This window comes from Larimichthys crocea, chromosome VI (genome assembly GCF_000972845.2).
Source record: "Larimichthys crocea isolate SSNF chromosome VI, L_crocea_2.0, whole genome shotgun sequence".
In the NCBI taxonomy this organism is placed as follows: Eukaryota; Metazoa; Chordata; class Actinopteri; family Sciaenidae; genus Larimichthys; species Larimichthys crocea.
This window is the reverse complement of record NC_040016.1, coordinates 22952988-22976288: the sequence shown is the minus strand read 5'-3', so window position 1 is coordinate 22976288 and position 23301 is coordinate 22952988. Positions and strand designations below refer to the sequence as shown.

Sequence of the window (23301 nt, the reverse complement as noted above, 5' to 3'; positions counted from 1 at the left end):
ATTGGTTGTTTCATGAACCTGAAAGAGTTTTCTAAAGTCGCGGTCGAGTTTCGACTGCAGTGACCAACACGTCAAAGCTTCACCGTGTGAAGTCGACATTCTGAAGACACTGTTGGTACTTGGAGAACGTCAGCGAACAGTTGCACTGAAGAAAAACCAAACGTGTGATTTAAACGGCTTTTCCCATCAGGCTCCATTAGAAGCTGAAATTACTCAGCGGTCCGTCGCGTCGTGGGAACTCGGAGATTCTTCCTCTAAACTTTTCAACTCTTAAAAAAACCTTCAGTTTGAAGAAGATGAAGCGACAGAAACCGTGTCTGTTTTTTTACAGTGCAGTGACAGACGGAGGTAAAGAGGTCGATGCGTTTTAAGACGCGTTGAGACACTTTGAACTTTAGTTTGTAACTTCCTGTCCGACCCCCTCCTCACTCAGCGCCGCCGGCTGCTTCCTTCAGAAAAACATCATTATGAACTAAACTGGAACCACATGTCACTCACTCGGACCCCGACCCGGACCCCAGCGTCATCCACTCACTTTAAGTTTCCTGTATTTAAAGTGACATTAAAATTCTGTTTGTGGAGCTTCAGGGTCTCGTTCAGGGACAGTTCGGACCACGAGGACTGAATCCTAGAGAAACTTCTGTGTCTAAACCTGCTAATTACAAAACACTAACGAGGGATTTCCGTGATTACTTGTTACTACTAAAGGTCACTACTGTAAAACCAAAATATCCAGATATTAATAATAATATGGAAAAAAATGTTTTTATATTTGAGCTGTGGCTATTTGTATACAATTATTGAAAGGTATGGATTAAAAAATATCTTGAAATAAACCGTTTGTTTCATCAGGTTCGTGCCACAAACAAATATTTGAAATCGTTTAAATTAAAAAAAATAAACACTAAACAAACTAAAAAAGTATCTGAATCTTGAAAATCTTCAAATTCAATTAATCTTAATCATGTAAGTTATTCCATTCATTTGAGTCGGGTGGTCCGTTTCCGTACCGGCGGTTGATCCAGATCCAACTTTTGTGAAAACGGAGCCAGACGTCGACGGGAAGACGAGAAGAAAAAACGTGTTTATCCAAAAATCTACACGGACCTCCTGACACCTCTTTGGATTTCAAAATAAATGTTTGCAGAGTGTGCCGATATTAATCTGCAGCAAACGTTCACGAGAACAGTTCGTTTTGGGCTTTGCAATAACTCATGAAATAAATGTTGGCAGCTTTTATGTGGAAATGATTTTATGGGGGACGACAGGTTGTAGTGACGAAACATTTGATGTTTTTGGGAGGACACCGTCATGACCGCTGGCTCAAACTTTGACTCAATTTACAGGCCAGATTAGAACACTTGGAACACTTTGAGAGACATAAATTTATCCCGAAGAACACGACGTCCATGAAACATGGACTCGTCACTCCACTTTCCTTCAGCCCATCTCGGATGAGCTCAGGTCTGGGGAAGTGTGCGGTGAATCCTTCACACAATCACGTGACACCAAACATCAGACAGACTCATCAACTCGTCATCGTTTCAAATGTTTTATTCAAACTGATTCGGACATTTCGACATCTCGCTGCGACTTTGTGAAAACTTTCAAAGTCCCACTAAAATAAAATCAGAGAAACTTGAATGTTAAATAGAAAGCAGAAAAGAAAACAGCGCCCCCCTCAGACAAAGTGACGTCACCACATTCAAACAGAAGAAAAGTCAGAGTCGACTCCGACACCCCAACAGCACTTTGATTCAGCGGATCGTAAAGTTCCTTCCCTCTGAACAGATGCGACAGTTTCATGTCGTAAAACCAGTGAACGTGTAGTTACATTAAACATGACGAGACGCTCGAAGACGTTCTTCACAGACAGAAGACAGAAACTCTACGGACCAAGATCAATTTGTTCAGTTTAAAAGAAACGCGGCTTGTAAACGAACTCAAAGATTTAAACTCTGCTCCAGCTCGTCGTCTTTTAGTGTCCTCGTTAGTTTTCATCAGAAACATGCTGAGCCAGGTGGCAATGAGCTTAGCTTAGCATAAAGACTGGAAGCAGTGGGGACAAATTAAATGTAATGATTATATATTTGTACCGAATTATTGATCCTGTGATCCTGATATATTTAATTATTGATCTGTCCATTAACCTGAAATCAGAGCCGACAGTCATCACTGAGATATTTTCCTGCATTAAATTGTTAATTTGTTCATCTCGTTCACACGTCGCGTTCAGGACGGGAAGCTCAAAAGTCGCACTGCTGCGTTCAGGGTCGTATAAACGTGGACAATCAGTCAGACGTATTTCAAGGTGAAACAACATATTTGATAACTAGTTACCTACAGTTAGACCACAGCTGATAAATCAACGCACACTCATGAAGTCTGCAGGAAAACGTTTGTCAAAAGTCTTTGCGGTCGTATTGTGCAACACGGCGAGTGATAAAATGTTGTTTTACATTTGAAATACGTCCCGGCGTAACTCCATTTACACTTCCCGTCCTGAGCGTGACGTCGGAGGAAAAGGCCGACGTCAACACGGCGTGCGGACGTCAACACGGCGTGCTGTGCGATGTAAACGAGAGCTTCGCGCTCGACATGAAATCATTCACTTTTATTGATTTCCATCAATCGACAGGAAAGCGGAGACAGGAGACGGATCAGAACTTTGATCTGAACGTTCACGGGTTCGTCTGAATGTTTCGTTTCGATTTGGTCGTACACGGCGCGGTTAATAACCGACTTCAGATTATTTTGTAGAATAATGAATCTTTTGTCTTCTCTAATAATTAAAAACAGTCGACGTGTTCGTCAGCGCGACGCAGCGTCAGACAGGCAGCCATTGTTACACACTGATTTCCATCATGTCCTCTGACGGCGAGCTGAACGTCTCTCTTCACAGGCCGGCCTTGGTGTGTGTGTGTGTGTGTGTGTGTGTGTGTGTGTGCGTATGTGTGTGTGTGTGCGCGTCCTCGGCTTCCTATTGGTCAGATCAGACAGATAGAGCGACGCTGCTGGGGAGAAAAGAGGGGGATGGAAGGAAGGAGGGATGGAGGGATCAGACCAGAGAGGACAAAGGCTTCATTCTTTGCCTGTGCTGAGGAGCTTCAGGGCTTTCTGGAGGTTCTGGATCGCTGTGCCGACGTCCTCGTACTGAAGGGCGCTGCCGGCGTACTTGCAGTACTTCTGGGCTTTGGTGAAGTCCTCCGGGGAGAGCTGAACGCCGCCTGGAGGGAGGGAGGGACGGGAAGAGAGAGATCAGTTCATCAGAGACGAGGATGAAGAACTCTCATGAAACCAGAACAACGTTCAGGAAACCTTCAACTCCACAGTTACACTCAGTGTTATTCATGTCACCAACAAACCAAACATTCAGTCAGAACAGGGTCAGAATGTTCAGCCCGGGAGGCTGCTGTGTTCACTGTTAAGACTGCTGCTGACGGCTGGTTCTGAGGTTCTGTTCGGCCCGGCTGTGTTCACTGATGCTCATAGCAGTGTGCTCAATATAAAGTCTAAATCTAAGACGCTGGATGTAATAAACAGGATTATTCAGTCATTGATGTACCATCGTCCCGTTCAAACACTTGAAGGTTCTGACCCGCGTCATGGAAAGTCAGTGCTGCCAGCCTATCATCAGCTGTCAGCACTCAAAGGGACGTGGGTAATTTATGATGGAGGATACCTGCTGCAGAGCTCAGAGCTCAGTAATCTGCCCCATGACGGAGCTGTCAGAGAGTGTGAATACACTTTGATCAACTCTGGTGACTGCACCGAGTAATAAAGACAAACCCACACTGACCTGTGATCAGGTGACCCACACTGACCTGTGATCAGGTGATCCACACTGACCTGTGATCAGGTGACCCACACTGACCTGTGATCAGGTGAACGGTGTCTCTGTCATTCGTACGTCTGTTCTCACTCTATGTAACTTTGGGCTCCGGGTCGGGAGAAGTACGTAACGCTTTACGGCACTAAGTCACACAGCAGCAACTATTTCACTGATTCTGGTGAAACTGGATCATATTTTATGGAGGAAATGTTTTCTGGTTTTCCCTCTGATGTTAGCTCAGTCTGTTAGCTGCTGTTAGCTCATGTTAGCTCAGTCTGTTAGCTCATGTTAGCTCAGTTTGGTAGCTGCTGTTAGCTCAGTCTGTTGAATTCAGAGCACTGGGAGAGTGTTAGTGTTTGTACCACAGGCGTTTTGGACCACTGGAGGGAAGAAGAAGTAGAAGAAGAAGTAGAAGAAGAAGAATTAGAAGAAGAAGAAGAAGAATTAGAAGAAGAAGAAGAAGAAGAAAGAAGAAGAAGAGGAAGAATTAGAAGAAGAAGTAGAAGAATTAGAAGAAGAAGAAGAAAAAGAATTAGAAGAAGAAGAAGAAGAAGAAAAAGAAGAAGAAGAATTAGAAGAAGAAGAAGAAGAATTAGAAGAAGAAGAAGAAGAAGAAGAAGAAGAAGAAGAAGAAGAATTAGAAGAAGAAGTTAGCTGCTGTTAGCTCATGTTAGCTCAGTCTGTTAGCTCATGTTAGCTCAGTTTGGTAGCTGCTGTTAGCTCAGTCTGTTGAATTCAGAGCACTGGGAGAGTGTTAGTGTTTGTACCACAGGCGTTTTGGACCACTGGAGGGAAGAAGAAGTAGAAGAAGAAGTAGAAGAAGAAGAAGTAGAAGAAGAATAATTAGAAGAAGAAGAAGAAGAATTAGAAGAAGAGGAAGAAGAAGAAGAATTAGAAGAATTAGAAGAAGAAGAAGAAGAAGAAGAAGAATTAGAAGAAGAAGAAGAAGAATTAGAAGAAGAAGAATTAGAAGAAGAAGAAGAAGAAGAAGAAGAAGAAAAAGAAGAAGAAGAGGAAGAAGAAGAAGTAGAAGAAGAATTAGAAGAAGAAGAAGAAAAAGAAAAAGAAGAATTAGAAGAAGAAGAAGAAAAAGAAGAAGAATTAGAAGAAGAATTAGAAGAAGAAGAAGAAAAAGAAGAAGAATTAGAAGAAGAAGAAGAAGAAGAATTAGAAGAAGAAGAAGAAGAAGAAGAAGAAGAAGAAGAAGAAGAAGAAGAAGAAGAAGAAGAAGAAGAGGAGGACTTTGTGTTTCCATAATGTTCATGTGTGTGAGGCAACACCAAGTCTGGCTTCACTTAACGAGTCTCCCGGGTAAATTCGTCAGAATCTGTTCATGTCAGAGATAAAAGCTGATTTACTTACAACAACAAGAAGACAACTCGTTCCTTCAACACTGCTTCATCGTGTTGCATCACTTTTCATAATGATTAATTCTGATGATGCATGGATGTTTTCTTTATACGTAATAAAGTTTGTGTAAACGTATCTTTCACTCTGCAGCTCGTTCCTCTCTCAGGCCTCCACCCATCAGAGTCCCTGGAGGACGTCAGCGGAGCCTGGAGGAACTTCAGCATCTTATAGTGGGTGTAACTCTATACAGCGACATACAGGACTCCAGTGTGCGCTGCAGGAATGCAGGGCTGTGTAAAGCCCAGAAAGCTCCGCTTGTAAAATGTGAAGCCGCTCAAAGATCCATCCTGGAGAACCGAGTCGATGAAATAACACCTCGATGTTTTGTTTATTAGATTTTTACCATCCTCCAGCTGTCACCACACACATCACACATTTATATATATTATATTCTTATTTGATCTTATATATTTTTCATGTGCTACAATCCCTTGTGCTGCTGCATCAAATTGAATTTCCCCTGCGGTGAATCAATGAAAGGTAAATCTTATTTGATCCCTCTGCTGTCTCCTCCTCTCTCTGAGGGCCGACTGTGATATCGAACAAAGTCAACGAGGATCCAAGAAGAAGAAGAAGAAAACAACATCGTTTCCTGTTTTGTTTGTCAGTCTTTACTGACTCGTAATGAAACCCAGCGTACGTTTGTCTGCAGCGCTTATTGAAAATGATTTTACAGGCTCAGAGCAGCTGTGTTATTAAAGTTCACTGTGTGCTCCAATCACAGATCAGCAAGCCTCGGCCAGAACCTCCTTTCCTGTAACTAGATTTTCACGACTCAGCGGTACTGAGCATGTGCAGCTCTCTCTCTGCAACTTGTTAGCTACTACAATCAACTCAAAACAAAACATTAATAACTTATGGAAACATACCAACATTAGCCAAGGCACCTGAAGACCTCTATCTATTAATATTATCACATATAGTACGTAGGAAAGGACGAAGTTGACCGAGGCTTGCTCAACTGTTATTGGAGCCCAGAGCCAAAGGAGGTGAAAGGTACCCCACCCATCCTCTTCCCATGCTGGGACCCGACCGTCCTCTGAAGTCCAGATCTCCACAGACTGATTGTCTGGACTACAGGGCAGGTCTGAGGTGAAAGCACGTGAAGGATCGGGTGTTCTTTCTTTTAGAAACACATGAATGCAAACACTAAAGATGTCCAATGTCGGGCAGGATCGGGGATCGACCCTTACAGCGAGGGGCTTCCCCTCCGTTGTTTTATCCTCGCCATGTCTCTTCTTCCCGACCTCATTCTCTCCTTTAAATTTAATTCAACTTTTACACAGTGGCTGTTTTATTCTGTTTTTGCTAAACCAGTAGAAACTCAAACAGAAATCTTGCTTTGGTAATGTATAAAAATGCTGATGTGCTCTGCCTGCAGACTGCCAGGATTCCTTAAAGTGAGAAGGGATCCGTGAAGAGGTGAAGCCTCGTTATCAGGGTCATCTCACTAATACAATTTCTGCCTTGTTGAACAGAGTTTTTGTTCCCGTCTTTGAAACATTTATCTGTTTGTACTATCTCTCTCTCCTCGATATCTTAATCCCTTTCTTTCCTCCTCTATCCCCCGTACACTCCGGCCTCCCCAGAGGACTCTCTTTGACTCGATCCAAACCTCCGCTGCACAGAGACTCGGTCAGGACACGCTCTCCATATCAAACAAATCTCCGCTGCAGGTTTCCAAGCAATGATCCTCTGTTTCACAGTATGATTGAGTGCATCTGTTGGAGGATTACTGCTTCTGCAGGTCACTAAACAAACCTCCGGATAATCCACTAACTTGTACACGGCTCCATAAAATGATGAAAAAGTTGAAGAACGTGACCAATAACTCCATGTTTCTCTACCTAGAACTGGGTATGAGTACTCAAAACCTTCTGGGTCCGAAATAACCGAGCACCAAGTCCAAACTTCTTTGTACAATCAAACAGCCCCCAGAGCTGCCAAAGGTTTAGTTTCTTCTGGTTCCAGGCACCATGTCCCTCCACCTTAACACCTTACGTCACCTTTAAATTCCAGCACGTGAACCATGACATGACTTTGGCTTGTGATGTAAATCAGACCGTCCAGCTTCACTGAGCGTGAATACAGCATGGCGCCTTTAGGCCGAAGAAAAAAAGGAAAAAGACGGAGCTGAGAGTTTCTTCAGGTTCCAGTGAGGTGATGAAACGAACCAAGAAGCTGTGTTTGAGTTTTACGATCTACCCATTGCCACCTCGTCACGTGACGACATTTCTGTAACACTTCCAAAGCTCGAAGCTGAAGTGAGCGCCACATTAATCTTCTAAACATCCAGTCATGTCTGAAGACAACCAAACAAACACCGTCATGTGTCACAAGTCTATTTCCAATCACCTGTTTGGATGCACGGTTTCATTTTTCCAATTTAACCTGAGCGGTTTTAAATGCAACAAAGTTCAATGGAAACAGATTTTTGTTGAATAAATGTTTTAAAGCGTCACTTCCAGTGAAGAGCTGGAAACATCAGATCTGAGTGGAGCGATCAGGAGGCTGTAACCTTCCTCGCATTAAAAAAAAAAAAAATCATATTTCCATCATGTTTTCCATCGTTTGAGCTTCTGCGGTGAAAAAAATGTAATTTTGGAACGTCACATGAAAACAAGAGGGAACTTCTGTCGCTGAGGTTTTGGTTGAGATCAGAACTTGAAGACAGCGAGTGACTGAAGTCTTCGGCGCTGGCAGACGTTAATACTGGATCAAGATACCAAATAATGACATCAGGGAGCTGGTTGGTGGGAAGCTACCACCAAACTATCGCTCGGATCTCCTTTGTGATTATTCCACGCAACAGAAGGGATCAAACTCAAAGATCCACGCAGCTCAGAGTTAATGTCTAGCACATGAAATAATAATGACACCAAAGATTCTAACACATTGGGACCCCATAAAGAACCTCTGGAAGTCCCTCGAGCCCAGTTTGAGAAGAGGTGCAGACTGAAGGAACGGAGCAACAGATAATGTCTCTCTTGGCTTAGTTACGCTCATAAAACACGGTCCTCTGCTCTTAAAAACGTCCTGGAGAAGAACTGGAAAAGAAATGATTGAATAATGTTGCACCATAAGCCCCTAATCCCCTGGCTGATTTCTCTTCTCCTCCAAAAAGCTGGGAAAAGACTCCGAATATGCTGACTGCATACTCTCAAGGATGGGAAGAGGTTGAGAGGAGGAGGCGGTGGAGGGAAAATAGTGGAAAAATGAAGAGAGAAAGTCAGCCCAGCGCTCCACACGCAGAGGACGGCATTAAAAAAGGTGCTAATGATAAAAAATGATCTGGTCGTTTTTACAAGACCACATCATCGTTTAACATCGGAGAAAAATAAAAACACAAGTTGACGATACAGAGGAATCAGCTGTCAGAAGAATAATCAGAACAAATCATTCCAAAGAGTTGAGATGTTTTGTAAAACTTTAATTTATCCCCGAGGACTCAACGCTCATCATCTCCAAAACCAGTTCAGGTCCAGAGAAGTCTGCAGTGTTCCTGCCTTTGTTTCACAATCGTTCTTAAACTGTTGGACTGTTTTCTGATATTATCACCTGTTACCAATGAACCAGTTCACCTGTGGAAACTTCACACAGGTTTGTTTTCTTCATTCTGTCGACACTTTGTCACGTGTAACACGAACATTACATATCTCGTCTTTGTGCTGCATTAAACTGAATATAGGTCCTGGAAGATTTCATTCAACTGTATATTGTGCCAAATCAAAACAGAAGTTAGCTCATGACGCAGGTCAGACCCAACACTTCCCACCATGAGCAAACACTTGGTGACGGTGGCGAGGAAAATCCAGAGCAGAACAGCAGAAATGCATTTACAAATCATTACAGTTTACAATTTAATTACAGTCGTCCCTCGCTATATCGCGGTTCACTTTTCGCGGACTCGCTGTTTCGCTGATTTTTTTCAGTGTCATTTTGCATGCTTTTTTTACAGCGTACTGTACAGTATGAACGCGCATTGTGTTCTGCGTCCTGTTTAAGGGAGTACTGTACAAAATGCGTGTAAAAAGCTGTATAAAAGTGTGTGGTTAGGGGTTTTACGGCCTTAAAACATGTATAATAATTGTAAAACTCACTTCGCGGATTTCGTTTATTGCGGGTTATTTTTAGAACGTATCCCCCGCGATAAACGAGGGACCACTGTATTACATTTGACAAATGCTTAAAAACTTTAGGCCAAAATTCATCTGAGGGGTCGACTGATCAAAAATAGATTAATGTCACGTTTATGTATTTTCTGCTGTTCTGCGTCACATCACCACAGAAGAAGTCGAGCTGACGCAGGACTGCTGACTGGACGTATTAAAAGTTTCATACCTCCACTCACTGTGCAGGAAACAGATGCTTTCTGGGTAATTCGCTTTTCTATTTTCGGGCTGTTTGACATGTTTTAATGGAGTGCAACATTTCCCTTCGTTTATCTGCATGGGCTGAGGCGTAATGTATTTCTCAAACAGGCTTTTTTCAGTTTAACTGTATCAGCCATCGGACTAAAGTGTAATTGCCCGAGTCGCACACAGTTTATCGGGCACGCTTGGATCCTCCCTGTGAGAAAGAGAAAGCTGCTTTCAATGAGTTGGCAGTAAAATCTGAACCAAATCTTGAAAGAGGTTGAATTATTCATTTCATCTCTTTCTCCAGTTAAAGGTTCTGCTGAGCATGCAGACTGACGTAAAGAGAAGTTCCTACAGACATTTCAAATCCGACTGTATCGGCAATATTCAGCTAAAGAACTGATTTCACCATCACGTATCCACGACGGGCTGACGAAGCCATAACATTATGACCACCTGACTAACAGAGGTGAGGTCAGAGTTTCAGTGCATGAAAAGCAGCATTACACCAACACAGCAGGTAAACACGAGGTCCGCCACTTCCCCGTTCATCTACTGAACAAAATACAGGTAACACATGACTTCCTTTTTCAGGTGAAACATGCACTAATGAAACTAATGAAGGTTAAACTCATGTTGGCGATGGAGAAATGTTCAAATGCAGGTTCTTAGATTTCAGTTGAATCCTGCAGCTGGACCTCTAATATCCCACTTTCCCAGAGGACAGTGAATGCCTCACTTTGAATCTGCCTTGAAGGGAAACTTCTGTGTTTTTATTTTCTCATATTTTTGTGTCAAAGTGACAAATGGGAACAACAGTTTAAGAAGAAACAACCGTCAGATCACTGTGTTCAAACCAGCTGACTCCTCATTTCACATTACAAGAAGGAGTTTGCTGTCTACCACCGCCTCCAAATTAATGTGTTTGAAGACAACATCAATTTTTATTTGAGCAGTTTTATTCATCTTTCCTTCCTCTTGTTTTCTTTCTCTTCCAGGATGCATTATTAGAAAAGTTTCACACTAATTAGCCCACAAACAAACGGCTGGTCGGCTTATTATTTTTGTTCCAAGAGTCTAAATGAATGAATTAATGTTTTACAGAGCGTGGCACATTTATGACACGGCATGAAGGCTGATCGACAAAAAGAAATCATTCTTCAATTCATGCCGATGTTCACAAACACAAATGTCTGACGGTGGATCGTGTAAAAACAATAATAATAGAAATAAAGAAGATCACTGAGATGCATGAAATGTTTTCATGAGATCAAACTGAAGCTGTCGGATTCCTGTGCTGATGCAGACATGGTGTGTGACTGATCTGTATGCAGTGTTTATTCAGTGTGTGTGTGTTCTTACCCTGCTGCTGGGCGTTGAGCAGTGTGGGGTCAACAGTGGGCACTGATCGGGGAAGAGGCACTGGTTTAACCGCCGCGTCTGCTGGTCAACAAAAACACTGCAAGTTACGATAAAGACTAAAAGCTGCATGACAAGTCTTCATATATCATCCTTTTATGAGCAACATAACGGAGGAGTTGAAATGCAGCCAAAGTAAATATTTTAATTTAATATTCGCAGTCGTGGCTCTGACCCAACGCGCCTTCACTAGCGGTCTACGAGTGTCTGGGCCAAACAAACACAGGACTTTGAAATCAAAACTGGATTACAGTTTTAAGTTAATTAATGTTACAACATTAACACGAAAGGATACCTCGAGTGTCTTTGACGACGGGGAACGTGTTTTTATAGCAATGATGGTCAGGTTCTCTTCAGACGAGACCAGGATCCAAACCGTAACGAACAAGAACCATGAGTCTTTGTTTTATCGTTGCACTAAAAGGAGGCTTGTTCCGACGTTTAGCTGATGTTTTGTGAATGTTTTTTGTAGTTTACTGTAAATGACAACACCCCAGAATGTTTCCAGTGAATGAGAATGAGTGAAGATGGAAACAGAATATCTCAAACACAAAGACGACACGCTGTGAGTGAAACACTAAAATCCAGCATCCCAGCTTCGGTTCCCACACACTGAACCAGCAGATATCACTCTGATCACACTGGACACGCTGGACGAGCACCAAGGTCAACTTCTGTGTTCACATCTAATCACTTCTTCCTCACAGCAGCAACTTGCCATTAAACACCAGCGTGACTTCAGCGCTGCCAGCTCTTTGTGCGGGAAGCTTTAATCACCCTAAATGTGTTGAAGCACAGACACACTCGGTACGGAGGGAAACCACTTAACTTCCTCCCACCCGTGGACAAACACACTTGTGAGCAGTGAGTTGGGAAAGATTTTTGTTTTTGGCACTGTGATTTGCCACAAGGGTGCAATTAAGTCTTCATGTGTGTGTGTGTGTGTGTGTGTGTGCAGACACACACACCAGCTTCATGTCAACTTCTCAGTAATTACAATTACCGCTGAACTCTGCATAATTTAGAAACATAATCTGAGCAGAGATCAGATCCAAAGATGTTCATTCTGGAGCCTTTCCCTCATTGTTATATTCTCATGGGGACAACGAACGCAGCGAGCACTTGTTGAAGAGTGTGTGTGTGTGTGTGTGTGTGAGTGTGTGAGTGTGTGAGTGTGTGTGTGAGTCTCTCTGGGACCTGCCAGAATATTGAAGGCTGTCACGTACTCTGTTTTATCAGGGGAAATTAGTGAGAAAGACATAATAATCAGAGAATAGTGGAACAATGGAAACACTCTCAGTAAACATCACAACATTATTTCCAGTTCGGACTTATCAGCTTGGTTTGAGAAGTCGAGCAGTTACAGCAGGCACACCCTTTCCAGGGAGTTTCAGATAAAGTCCAGTAAATTCATCACAGCTGCCCTTTCTGCTGAAGTCCGTCTAATTAGGCCAACTCTGTGCTACAGCAGGTTCATTTCATCTGAGAACGAGGAGGTGCTGCTGTCAACCACTCAGCTGCTGTTAACTTCAGACCAGCCTTTCAGCTTCTGTAGCTCACTCAGCACTTCTTCCATCAGATCACTGCGGCTAACCTGTGCCATCATAACAAATACACCAACACTCAAGTCAAAACTTCTTCACTGGATCCATCCATCCTTGTGTCCGTTGATGGATGGGTACCAGGTTGTGGTGGCAGCTAGTTAAGAAAGGTTCCTCTACACAGAAGAGTTTTCCAACTTTCTGGGGGTTCCCAGACCAAATGGACTATATAAGCTGTCCAGTGAGTTCTGGGCTCTGCCCCAGGGCCTCTGGCAGTTGGACATGTCCATACTTTACTTTGGACAAAACCAGTGGACTAACGTCGAGTTGAGTCCTGCAGGTAAAAGCATTGCATCAATACAAACTGAATCTCTGTGCTGCGTACCTGTGGGTGGAGGCAGCTCGGCTGGAGTGTTGGCAGGTGCATGGGCACCTGGTGGGATGTGGATGTTGTTAAAGTTGGTGTTGGGGGGACCCGACGGCCCTGATCCTGGACTGGGAGTAAAGCCGATCCCTGGGGCTTGACCTGGACCCAAACTCTGGTTCTGATCACCTCTGAAGGAAGCTCCATAGGAGAAACCTTGGCCTGAGAAACCTTCAGCTCCATACTCACCTATGAAAGAAGGAGAGAAGGATTGTTGAGATTGTTGCACCTTCAAAAAGACAAATTATAAGACGTTTGTAACATTGCATAGTTAATTAAAAGGGAAACTGAACGATACAACTTAGTACTGATATCCAGCTCTAGGACCCAGGCTATAAAACCAAAACTATCAGCATGAACTAATGCCACTTGTGTTGGTGGGAAAATAAAAGTACTTTTGTGATAAAGGCGACCTTTAAATCTAGAGGAAGGAAGAGAGGAACTGTGCTTCCAAGGAATCCAAGGAAGCACGTTAAATGAATATGTTTGGAAAAACACAAATTGGCAAAGTAAGAAAAAGGAAGGAGACAGGAGGAAACGAAATATCCAATGGTATTACGTCCAAGATGTTGGACGGGATATTGGACATTAATCAGGTTTTTCAAGTCAAACTTACGTTGAACTTGGAGTGAAAGTGACAGTCTTTGCAACCACACAATTACAGCGTTTGCCCTCAAGCATTCATTGCAGATTCCTGATGTAGCCGTCTAATTGCTTACCCTCAGATTATACAGACGTCCCAGTGCTTAAAAAGAAATCAGCTTCTAAGCTTCAGAAATTAAATTCAGCTGCTACAGAAGCGTTCAACATATTGGCGGTGAATGAAGCAGCTTAAACTCTTTGGCCTCACTTGGTTTCAATCACACACCAAAAATGGATTCTTCATCAAAAGCACATCAGGTTGAAAAACGAGTTTAGCTGAAATGATTAGAATTCATGAGGAGGAGATTAAACTGCGCCGTCAGAGAGTGTGTAAATCACACTCAGAGATAACCAACCAGAAACTGGCTCTGGATGGAAAATGACATGAAGCAGAGACTTTTTCATCATTTTCACTGCGAGCACAATGATCAACCGACACAAGGTACTACCATCGATGAAGAAAGACTTATTATTATTATGAGTTAACCATTTCTACGATGTTTACTTTAGTTGTTAGAAAGTGAGATCAGATCTGTTTATATTCAGATTTAATTGCATAAAGAAGTTTGAGACTTTAAATAGTTTGTGACAGAGCGATCCCGGATGTTGCCCATGCTTACTTGAGGGTTATTATTATTTTATTATAATTATTTACTTCGCACTGTCATACGTTAGTTTTCTACATTATTATTTACATGTATTGGACTAAATCAAGTCTCACCAGAAAAATAACCGTACAGGTCGTATGTACAAGGAGCTTAATACGACACGTTTATTGTTGTGGCGACCTGTAGTGGTAATTTTCTGAAAGGAAGTCAAAGAAAGACAAAGTCTTCGTAGGGAGGACGTTGGGATGGATTAATCAAACGTACATAGAATTTCACCCAGGACACGGCTGGCCGCGTCCCGTCAGCGTTGACTTACTTTAACTCGCCTAATGTAACTTTAGTGACATGACTAATGCGCTTATTTGAACCTAAACTAGGATCTTTCCTTCATCCTAACAAAGTGGCTTTGGTGCATTTGCATTTGACCTATTGCAATATATGTTGGACAAAACCTTTTTAGTATATAAGAGAGTTGAATACATTGCAACTTAAGAATTCATTATGAATTATTACAATACTGTAAAAATGTTGAATTTATTCTTATATCTTTGATTTTATTATTAATTTGTGCACTTTGTGCAACATTAGTTTTAAAAAGTACTTTTCCAACTGTACTCTGAAAACATACATTTCACATTTAGGGAACAAAATAAATGCAAATAATAAATAAAAATCAGCATACAAGCAAATACACAAGCAAATACAGAGAAAGTATGAGTAGTTAAAGTAGTTTCTGGTGAGCACTCTTTTGTACTGTGAGGTGATATCTATGAAAGAAAGAACAGCCACATGTCTGCACATCTGAACGCACGTCAATGTTATGTTATGTTTCAAATGAAGAGTTAATGAATGTCCTGAGTGGAGGATGTCAGAGCTAGAGATGCCCCAGCAGAGAGAGAGGAGACAGAAATGGCCTGTGGTGTTTTCATGGTCCGAACATGAGCCTCTCGTTGACAATGTTGCCTCTCTCAGCAAACCACACCTAACGCAAAGAAAAACATTTCTCGACAGCCAAAGATGTTTTGACAGATTAAAAACACTCGGCTGGATTTGACACGATGTTCAGCTGCAACCTCAGGCAGGAAGGCCGGCGGGCATTAAGAGGAGATCTGACACTCGACAAGTGTTGGAGGGAAGATTTTCGTCTTTCATTAAATTATTAAACTTTATTTATCCAGAGAAAGTTAAGCGAGCTTTCGCACTCACATCTGGGAACTGACATTATGACTACGTTCTGTTCCTGCTGAGATGTTGAAGGTAAGATGACACGAGAGTGACGGTTTATATTTGTTTGAATAAATGTCATTAGCTAAAATCTGTTTGGATGAGACGTTGATAAAGCTGACATTTCTTTTTTGTACTGGATTAAAACAGGGTGCAGAATATTTGTTTAGCATGAGTTCCTTTTTCTACTGAAGCACTCCAAGTTTAAAAAGTTGAACAAACAATAAAAGAGGATCTCCCTGCGGCGCTACAGGAAGGTGAGCGGAGAGCCAAACTCAGACTTTCAAACAAAAACAAAAATACGTTTAATCTGTTTGTTTTTGGAGAAACTGGATCATATTTTATGGAGGAAATGTTTTCTGGTTTTCCCTCTGATGTCCTCCGGCTGCTCCGCCTCAACTCTCTGTGATTTACAGAGTTTATGATGGACAGTGAAGTAAACTGCTGACAGCTGTAGCTGCTGTTAGCTCATGTTAGCTCAGTCTGTTAGCTGCTGTTAGCTCATGTTAGCTCAGTCTGTTAGCTGCTGTTAGCTCATGTTAGCTCAGTCTGTTAGCTCATGTTAGCTCAGTCTGTTAGCTGCTGTTAGCTGCTGTTAGCTCATGTTAGCTCATGTTAGCTCAGTCTGTTAGTTGCTGTTAGCTCATGTTAGCTCAGTCTGTTAGCTCATGTTAGCTCATGTTAGCTCAGTCTGTTAGTTGCTGTTAGCTCATTTTAGCTCAGTGTGTTAGCTCATGTTAACTCATGTTAGCTTAGTCTGTTTGCTCATGTTAACTGCTGTTAGCTCATGTTAGCTCAGTCTGTTAGCTCATGTTAGCTCATGTTAGCTCAGTCTGTTAGTTGCTGTTAGCTCATTTTAGCTCAGTGTGTTAGCTCATGTTAACTCATGTTAGCTTAGTCTGTTTGCTCATGTTAACTGCTGTTAGCTCATGTTAGCTCAGTCTGTTAGCCGGGCTGCCTGGAGCTCAGAGCAGTGGCAGAGTCAGGGCCGGTCCTAGCTATGGGCAATGTGGGCGGCCGCCCAGGGCGCAGTCTCCGTGGTGGGCGCACGAACGCCCGAAAAAGCAAAAAACCTCGATAATTTTCGATACCGCTCATTAAGTTAGCGGTGGGGGGGGGGGGTTGCCCAGGGCGCAAATGTGGCCAGGACCGGCGCTGGGCAGAGTGTTGGTGTTTGTACCACAGGCTTCTGGACCACCGTGAAGAGGAGGAGGTTTACAGGCCCAGGACGTGGGGAGCAGGGTCGGTGTCGCTCCAGAACCGGAGCTGGTCATCCCAGGTCTCCATAGTGGAGAGTTTCCTGTCTGGAGGTTCTTCCATCATTTATCGGTTTCTTGGGGAGTTCTTCCTGACCTGAATCGAGATGTTGTCTCCTTCACAGTTTAGAGATTGTTCTTGTGTAGTGTGGAGGGATAACTCGCAACCTTTCAGTTTAACTTCGTTAACTAACTTTTATTTGATGATTGACAGAACAGTGAAAATAAAATTCAAGTTGTAACAAACTATTTTATTTGTTTCAGTTACAACATTAGACATGGAGAACAAACATCAGGTCTATAGTTACTTTTTAGTACTTTCAAATATTTTTCTATTCTATCAAACTTTCTCCTTTTCTTCAGGATTAATAAAGTCTTATTTCATTTCATATTTGTGTCTTTCAGAGTTTAGAAACTTTAGATTCATTATTATTTATTGCAAAACTAAATATTTCTTCCTTGATCACTAAAGAAAGTTACACAGATGTTAGAAAAATATCAGGATGTGTTTTGTAGTGTGAGTGTTTTGTTTCTGTCATATTATATTAGTTAAATGTTTTAATGTTGAATTGGTGATAATAACAATGCTGTGAGTAACACTGGACCCTGGAAGTCAAAGTTTCAAAGGGAAGCATGTGCCATGATGAAATACAGTCTAAAGCTAAACTAATCTCAGTCGGCTCTGCCAACAGGAGCTCGGACAAACAGCATACGTGGAAATGTTCGTACGATGACACAAACAAATACACACTCATACACACAGAGAAGAATAAATACATTCAGAGGAAAGGCGTCAATGCAGACACGTGCAGAGATGATGAAGACCAGATGTTAACAGCAGCTGGTTAACAGATGAGTCCGCCTGAATCGGTTCATGAGCCGGCGTTTAAAATTGTGAGACAACAAGTTGTAAAATATTACAAACGTTTTGTCTCTTTATCGTCTCCTGTCACGCTTCAGTCATGATAGCCGTATGTTCATGAGTCACGTGACTCCAAACCTTTATTTAGAGTTCTTTAGATTAGCAAGCAAAAACATCTGGAGGATTCTATTCTTTCTTTGGCGGCTGAATTTTAAAAATAAGCAGACAGTGCTGCCGGTTTGGACTAAAAAGGTCCATTTCCTGCCACCCTGAAGAAGAAGACACCCTTGTTTACAGCAGCAGGGAGGATGATTCACAGTACGACTGTTCTGAGCTGCTCCAATGGGACAATTAGTGGCTGGGTGTCTTGCCAAAGGGCACTTTTGACAATAGTTACTGAGCTCTGCATAGTTCTGCTCTTTCAGTCAGTCAGACAGACGTTCTCAGCAGATATCAGGAGATATCCAGCTGCTCTTTAAGAGATCTTAACATGATGCACGCTGTAAAACACTGACGGTCACTTTATCCGACTAACTTTACTACTTTACTAACTGGGCTGTGCTGATTTGTGAGCACACACGTCACTATCTTGTTGCTACACTCTGTTGTATTGATATATAGTCAGATATTCACAAGACCTTTGCCTCGGGGCAGACAAATATATAAACCCAGAGTTGGTGATGGTCGTTTGAATGACGAGTTAACAATGCAATAAAGCTAATCTTAGTTTGGTTTAGTGAACCACACCTACCTGTCAATCAAAGCGTCCCCGCTCTTAATCCTGCATAACTTTAAGCCTTAATATAATGTGAACAGGTGAGTTGTATATAAATTCACCATCAGTACAGTTGTCATGAACGGGGAAATTAGCTACAGAGACCAAAACTGTTTTTTGTACCAGGCTGTAAACATGTTTATTTCTGCTGTGAAGTTGGACATTTGGACATGGGGACTTATGGAGACTGACTCACTTCTGGAGCCAGCCTCAGGTGGACGTTAGAGGAACTGCACTTCCTGTGCTGGCTGCATTTCAGAGCATTGGTCACACGCTGTATCATCTCGTTGTTGAGTCTCTGTGACTAAATTAAATGATACTTGGATTAAAACTCGACTGTCTGCAGTGTTTTCACAGTGCTTGCAACACGGTTCCTCAACAACTGGGTCACAGAGCACATCCTTTATATTTTTTACAACTCAGCACTGGAAGTTGTTTTCTCTCTCCACCCTCCCTCCATCCATTCCTTTCCTATTGCTAAACACGTCCCCCTCCCAGCCAATGGAAAGTCAGCGTACAGCTGCTTGGAGACAATGGTCTTTCTGTAAGTACCACTGGTATATGTCTGTTGGTAAGTGTGTGGTACTGTGAGACACTGTGTGTGTGTGTGTGTGTGTGTGTGTGTGTGTCAGCCATACTGCTCTCTAGAGGTTAATTAACCTACTTAAACTGGTTCATGTCACTGCAGTGTCCAGTGGCTGACAGAGGACCATAAAGATGGACAGAAGACGACCACAGTCCTTCTGCATATTGGATCCAGAAGCTTGAAGACGTGAAGCCAGAACTGATGACGACGTTTTCTCACACTGCTTCATTACAAACTTGAAGTCAGCTAACTGATTCAATCAGAGAAGAATTTCAATTCATCACTTTGGTGAAATGAGAAGTGAAAAACGATGTGACGGGGTTAATTAGGTTTTGTTCAGACTGCAGGCAAATCAGATTTCTCAAATCAGATCAGATCAGACTGTCCGCACATCGCCGACCTGTCTTTGTGGGTTGCTGCGGTAACAATGTAGACACCAGTTTTTATGTGTGCTGGTGACGCAACTTGGAAGACGTGGAAGCAAAAGTCGCGGTTCTGTTCGTCGCAGTTCGATTCGGCTGATCTGATGAACTTCCATCGCTCTGGATTTGACTTTGAAAATCCAATTTGAGCGTCCGGACTGAGACTCATCTGTAGAAGTCCGACTGGAATCACATTTCAAAACGCCTCCAAATGTGGTTTGGATCCAATGTCCAGACTTTCTGATATCAATCTGCACCTGGCTGGGTCATCACAGTCTGCTTTATTGAATAAGGTTCAGGTCGGCTGTGGTTCAGAGGGTAGAGCGAGTCGTCCACTAATCCGAAGATCAGTAGTTCAATCTTCAGCTGCTTCAGTCTTCATGTCAAAGTGTCCTTGGGTGAGATACTGATCCCCAGATTGCTCCTGAAGGCTCCCTTCAGATGAGCAGTTGGTTGGTACCTTGGTCAGAAAACTAATCTTTTGGTTCATCTTGGTCAAAAACAAACTTGTTTTGGTCCGGTCCGGTTCTTGTTCAGAGGTATTTTCATTGTTGAGCCAAACAAAATACTTCTTCTTCTTCTTGCTGTTGTGAAGTCGCCGTCTTGTTTTCATCATGTGTGTGTACATGAAAAGCGGAACACGGCTGACCCATAATTGTAGCATCTGCTAAATTGAGCTCTGTTTACATGTTTGTCATTTCATCAGGCGTGTGTACGAAAATACCTCAGCACAACAACATACCGTGAAACAACAGTCTGACAGAAAGCATGCAGGGATATTAGACGAGACTTTCAATGTCTCGTCCCTCAAAGCTACGATGTGCTACCTGTTAAACCTGAGGACCTGAAACACATCGGACCCACAGTTTGATTCTCCCTGGAAATCCACGATGGGTTAAAGTTAGAGGGTTACGCTTAACCCTAAACTAAAACCCTAAACTCTATTTGTGTTTGTTTTTCTGTGGACCCCCTACAATCCACTCAGAGTCCCTGTTGGTCCCTTGACCCCACTTTGAAAACCACAAAAACAAGCTCCACCTACCACAACCATGTTGTGTCCACACATTAACAACAACAACAACTATCAATCTAAAGTGATCATCTCGGACAGGAATGTGCTGTCTGACACACACACACACACACACACACACACACACACACACACACACACACACACACACACACACACACAGAATAAGGTATCATGATGTCATGACTGACATCACTGACACAGAAACCCAAATGTACTCTGGGAGAGAAAACAATGAAGGAGTGATGAGGGAAACTGTACACAGACACACACGTTACAGTGTGTGTGTGTGTGTGTGTGTGTGTGTGTGTGTGTGTGTGTGTGTGTGTGTGTTGAGGTGATGTCATGGCTGAGCCGGCGATGTTTGGGTCAAACACGCCCACATGAACGCGGACTTGGTGGGCGTGGACGAGCAGATGGCCTCTATTTTAGCGAGGAATTCGTCAACACGGGTTCACTGACATGAAAAGTGTGTTTAGAGTTTCCCCAACGGGGAAGTGAAACATGTGTGAGCCCAAAGGTGTTCACGTCCTCCGTCTTCCCGAGGGGCGTTTGACGCAATACCAAGTGAAATATCTGAAAATGAGTCCAGATGCTGCCGGGTGGTCCCGGTGGTCCAGTACAAACTCTACTCGTCTCTGGAGTCGTGGAATTATCAGAATAATCGCAGAATTCTGCAAACAACACTGAGCTGCAGTTCAGATTTCACTTGTTTCGAAGATTAAAACTCATCTGATTAGGGCTGCAAAGGGGTGGTAAGTTTCCAGTAAATTTCTGGAACCCTACAACTGATTCGTTTCATCTCCGCTTCATCCTCAGAAGCTGGAGTTCATGTTGTGAAAGAAAATCAATATGGGAGAACATCTTCTCCTGGGAGACTCTGTGTTTTATTCCTAATGTTTACCCTTCAATTCAATTCAACCATTAATCAATGAGAGGAGCCTCAGTCAACAAACGGTTCATTAGTTCAATAGTCGCATAAAAAACAACCTGTAAAAGCTCCCATGAGAATGTATCAAAAGAAGACACGTACAAAGCCTCACACAATGAGTAGAAATATGAGGGTGCAGTGCACTTTCATTAAAACAGAATCAAAGTGAAGAGATTAAAAAGGTCAGACAAAGAAAAGAGAAACATCATTTCAGTGTGGACTTGACTGCAAGACAGACATCAAACTCAATTACCATCTGCCAAAAGAAAACTGCTGGTAAGCTCTGAGGATGTTCGGTAAATTGGACCACTCGAGCAGCCACTTGAGAACAAACCCATCGTTTGGAGGTCCTAATCTTTTGCAAATCTCTTGGCTGCTAAAATGGCAAACTATAGGAAGAAACATCCCCTGTGGCAGCCAAACAAAAAGGTTAGTTTCCTGCCCTGTTTTTCCCACCACATGCTTTCTTAGAACGCAATGAACTTTTAAAAGGCTGCAATGGCCATTTTGTTGTCTTGTTCATTCAGTCAATCTCCTCAGGATCTACTGGTGTTTTCCAGTGCTTTCTTTGTCCTAAAGGTTATGTTTTATAGTATAAGCCTGGCATGAGAGGCCAGAGCTTTTCACTGTGATAAAGGTCAGGCACTCGAGATTTGATCTGTACTGGATATGAAGGGGAACGGAGAATAATAAAATAAATACTAGGTCAATCTCACGCACACATGGAGGCCCAGCAGAGTTAATGTTTTCAGACACACAAGCAAAGACCAATAAGTTGTTCAGACTTCTCTCTCATAAACAATCTGCAGACATTACTCGACTAATCAACTCTTTGGACTTCTCCCAAAGTTTCTGGTTTCTGCAGCAAGGTTTCCTGATCTGATAAGACATGCAACACAGAGCCAACACACACCTAGACAAAACCATGTCAACAAAGGAAGTTGGCCTTAGTGTTCTTTAAAGAGCACAGCTATGTGTGTGTTTGTGCCATATCAGTGTGTCCCACCTGCTTCCTCGTCCTCGTCCATACCAATGGGTCCAGCCTGAGGCGTCTCGCCGTTCTTCAGACAGTTGTGGATGTAGGTGGCCTTCCAGCGGGCATACTTCCTGTGCTGGATGTTCTGGTAGAGGTCAAATAAGCGTGTAGAGACATAAAAGGGGGTTATTAGTTGTGTTGCAAGGCGGTTTTCAGGGAGCAGGGGTAATAAAATGTAGGTGATAGTTGGTGAGCGGTAAGGGAAGGGGTAACACGAAGGGTTGTGAGTTGTGAAAGGGAGGAATTCACTAATTGGTAGCAACTGGAGACAGAAGTTAAGGTGGACATAGTTAAGGGTTAACATAAAGGGGTAAGTTCAGAGGGTGAGGGGCAGTTATGGTGTGCAAGTTTGGGGTTTTGTGATCAAATAAGAGATACAAATAAGTGAAACGGTATTAGATGATGAGAGTTATTAGTAGGTGCGTGTAGTTTCAGAAGAAAGGTTTGAAAGAGTTCAGCATTAGTGGATGATGATTTTAAAAATGGAGATATAATTTGGGCAAGGGACAATAGATGTTTGTACATTAAAGGTAGGGTAATTATTCAATGTCAGAGGTTAGTCAGAGGCAGAACTTTGGGTGGCTTGATTCTAGTTTATTTCTTGTCATATTTGCTACTGAACTCAACATCAACAACTCTTGCACTGAGTATTCTGGTATTTCTTGCAGCACTGTGGGCAATAATCGCACAGGCTACACCAGGACTCAAAATGACTTGAGAGCATGGGTGGTTTTGATCTAAAACGAAGTTAATACCAGGGCAGGTGTCAATGACACCATTAGTAACCTGAAGTCCAAGCAAACTGAAGTTTGAGCATACAGCTTTTCTTTGCGTCACTTGTTTCATGTGTTCGAACATCAAATTAACTTGTGTTACTCTGCATACAGCAGTCTAAAAGCTCTAATCACAGGGGTAATTTGTTTCTTGGGTCATTAAAAGCAGTTT

General features: G+C 42.6%; 1 protein-coding gene across 4 annotated transcripts in view; it reads right to left on the bottom strand.

The window, feature by feature from the left end:
- Positions 1-1536: 1536 nt before the first annotated feature.
- vta1 (vesicle (multivesicular body) trafficking 1) overlaps positions 1537-23301 on the bottom strand; it is a 49137-nt gene continuing 27372 nt past the window's right edge. For 2 of the 4 annotated variants that reach the window (XM_010750761.3, XM_027279415.1), the window contains exons 5-8: positions 22327-22441; positions 12946-13173; positions 10963-11043; positions 1537-3227 (exon numbers count right to left, since the gene is read on the bottom strand). In XM_010750761.3, the coding sequence (XP_010749063.1) occupies positions 3082-3227; positions 10963-11043; positions 12946-13173; positions 22327-22441 (570 nt within the window). In that variant the 3' untranslated portion in view covers positions 1537-3081. The remainder of the gene's footprint in view (positions 3228-10962; positions 11044-12945; positions 13174-22326; positions 22442-23301) is intronic. The other 2 variants (XM_010750762.3, XM_019254704.2) reach the window with 2 other exon arrangements.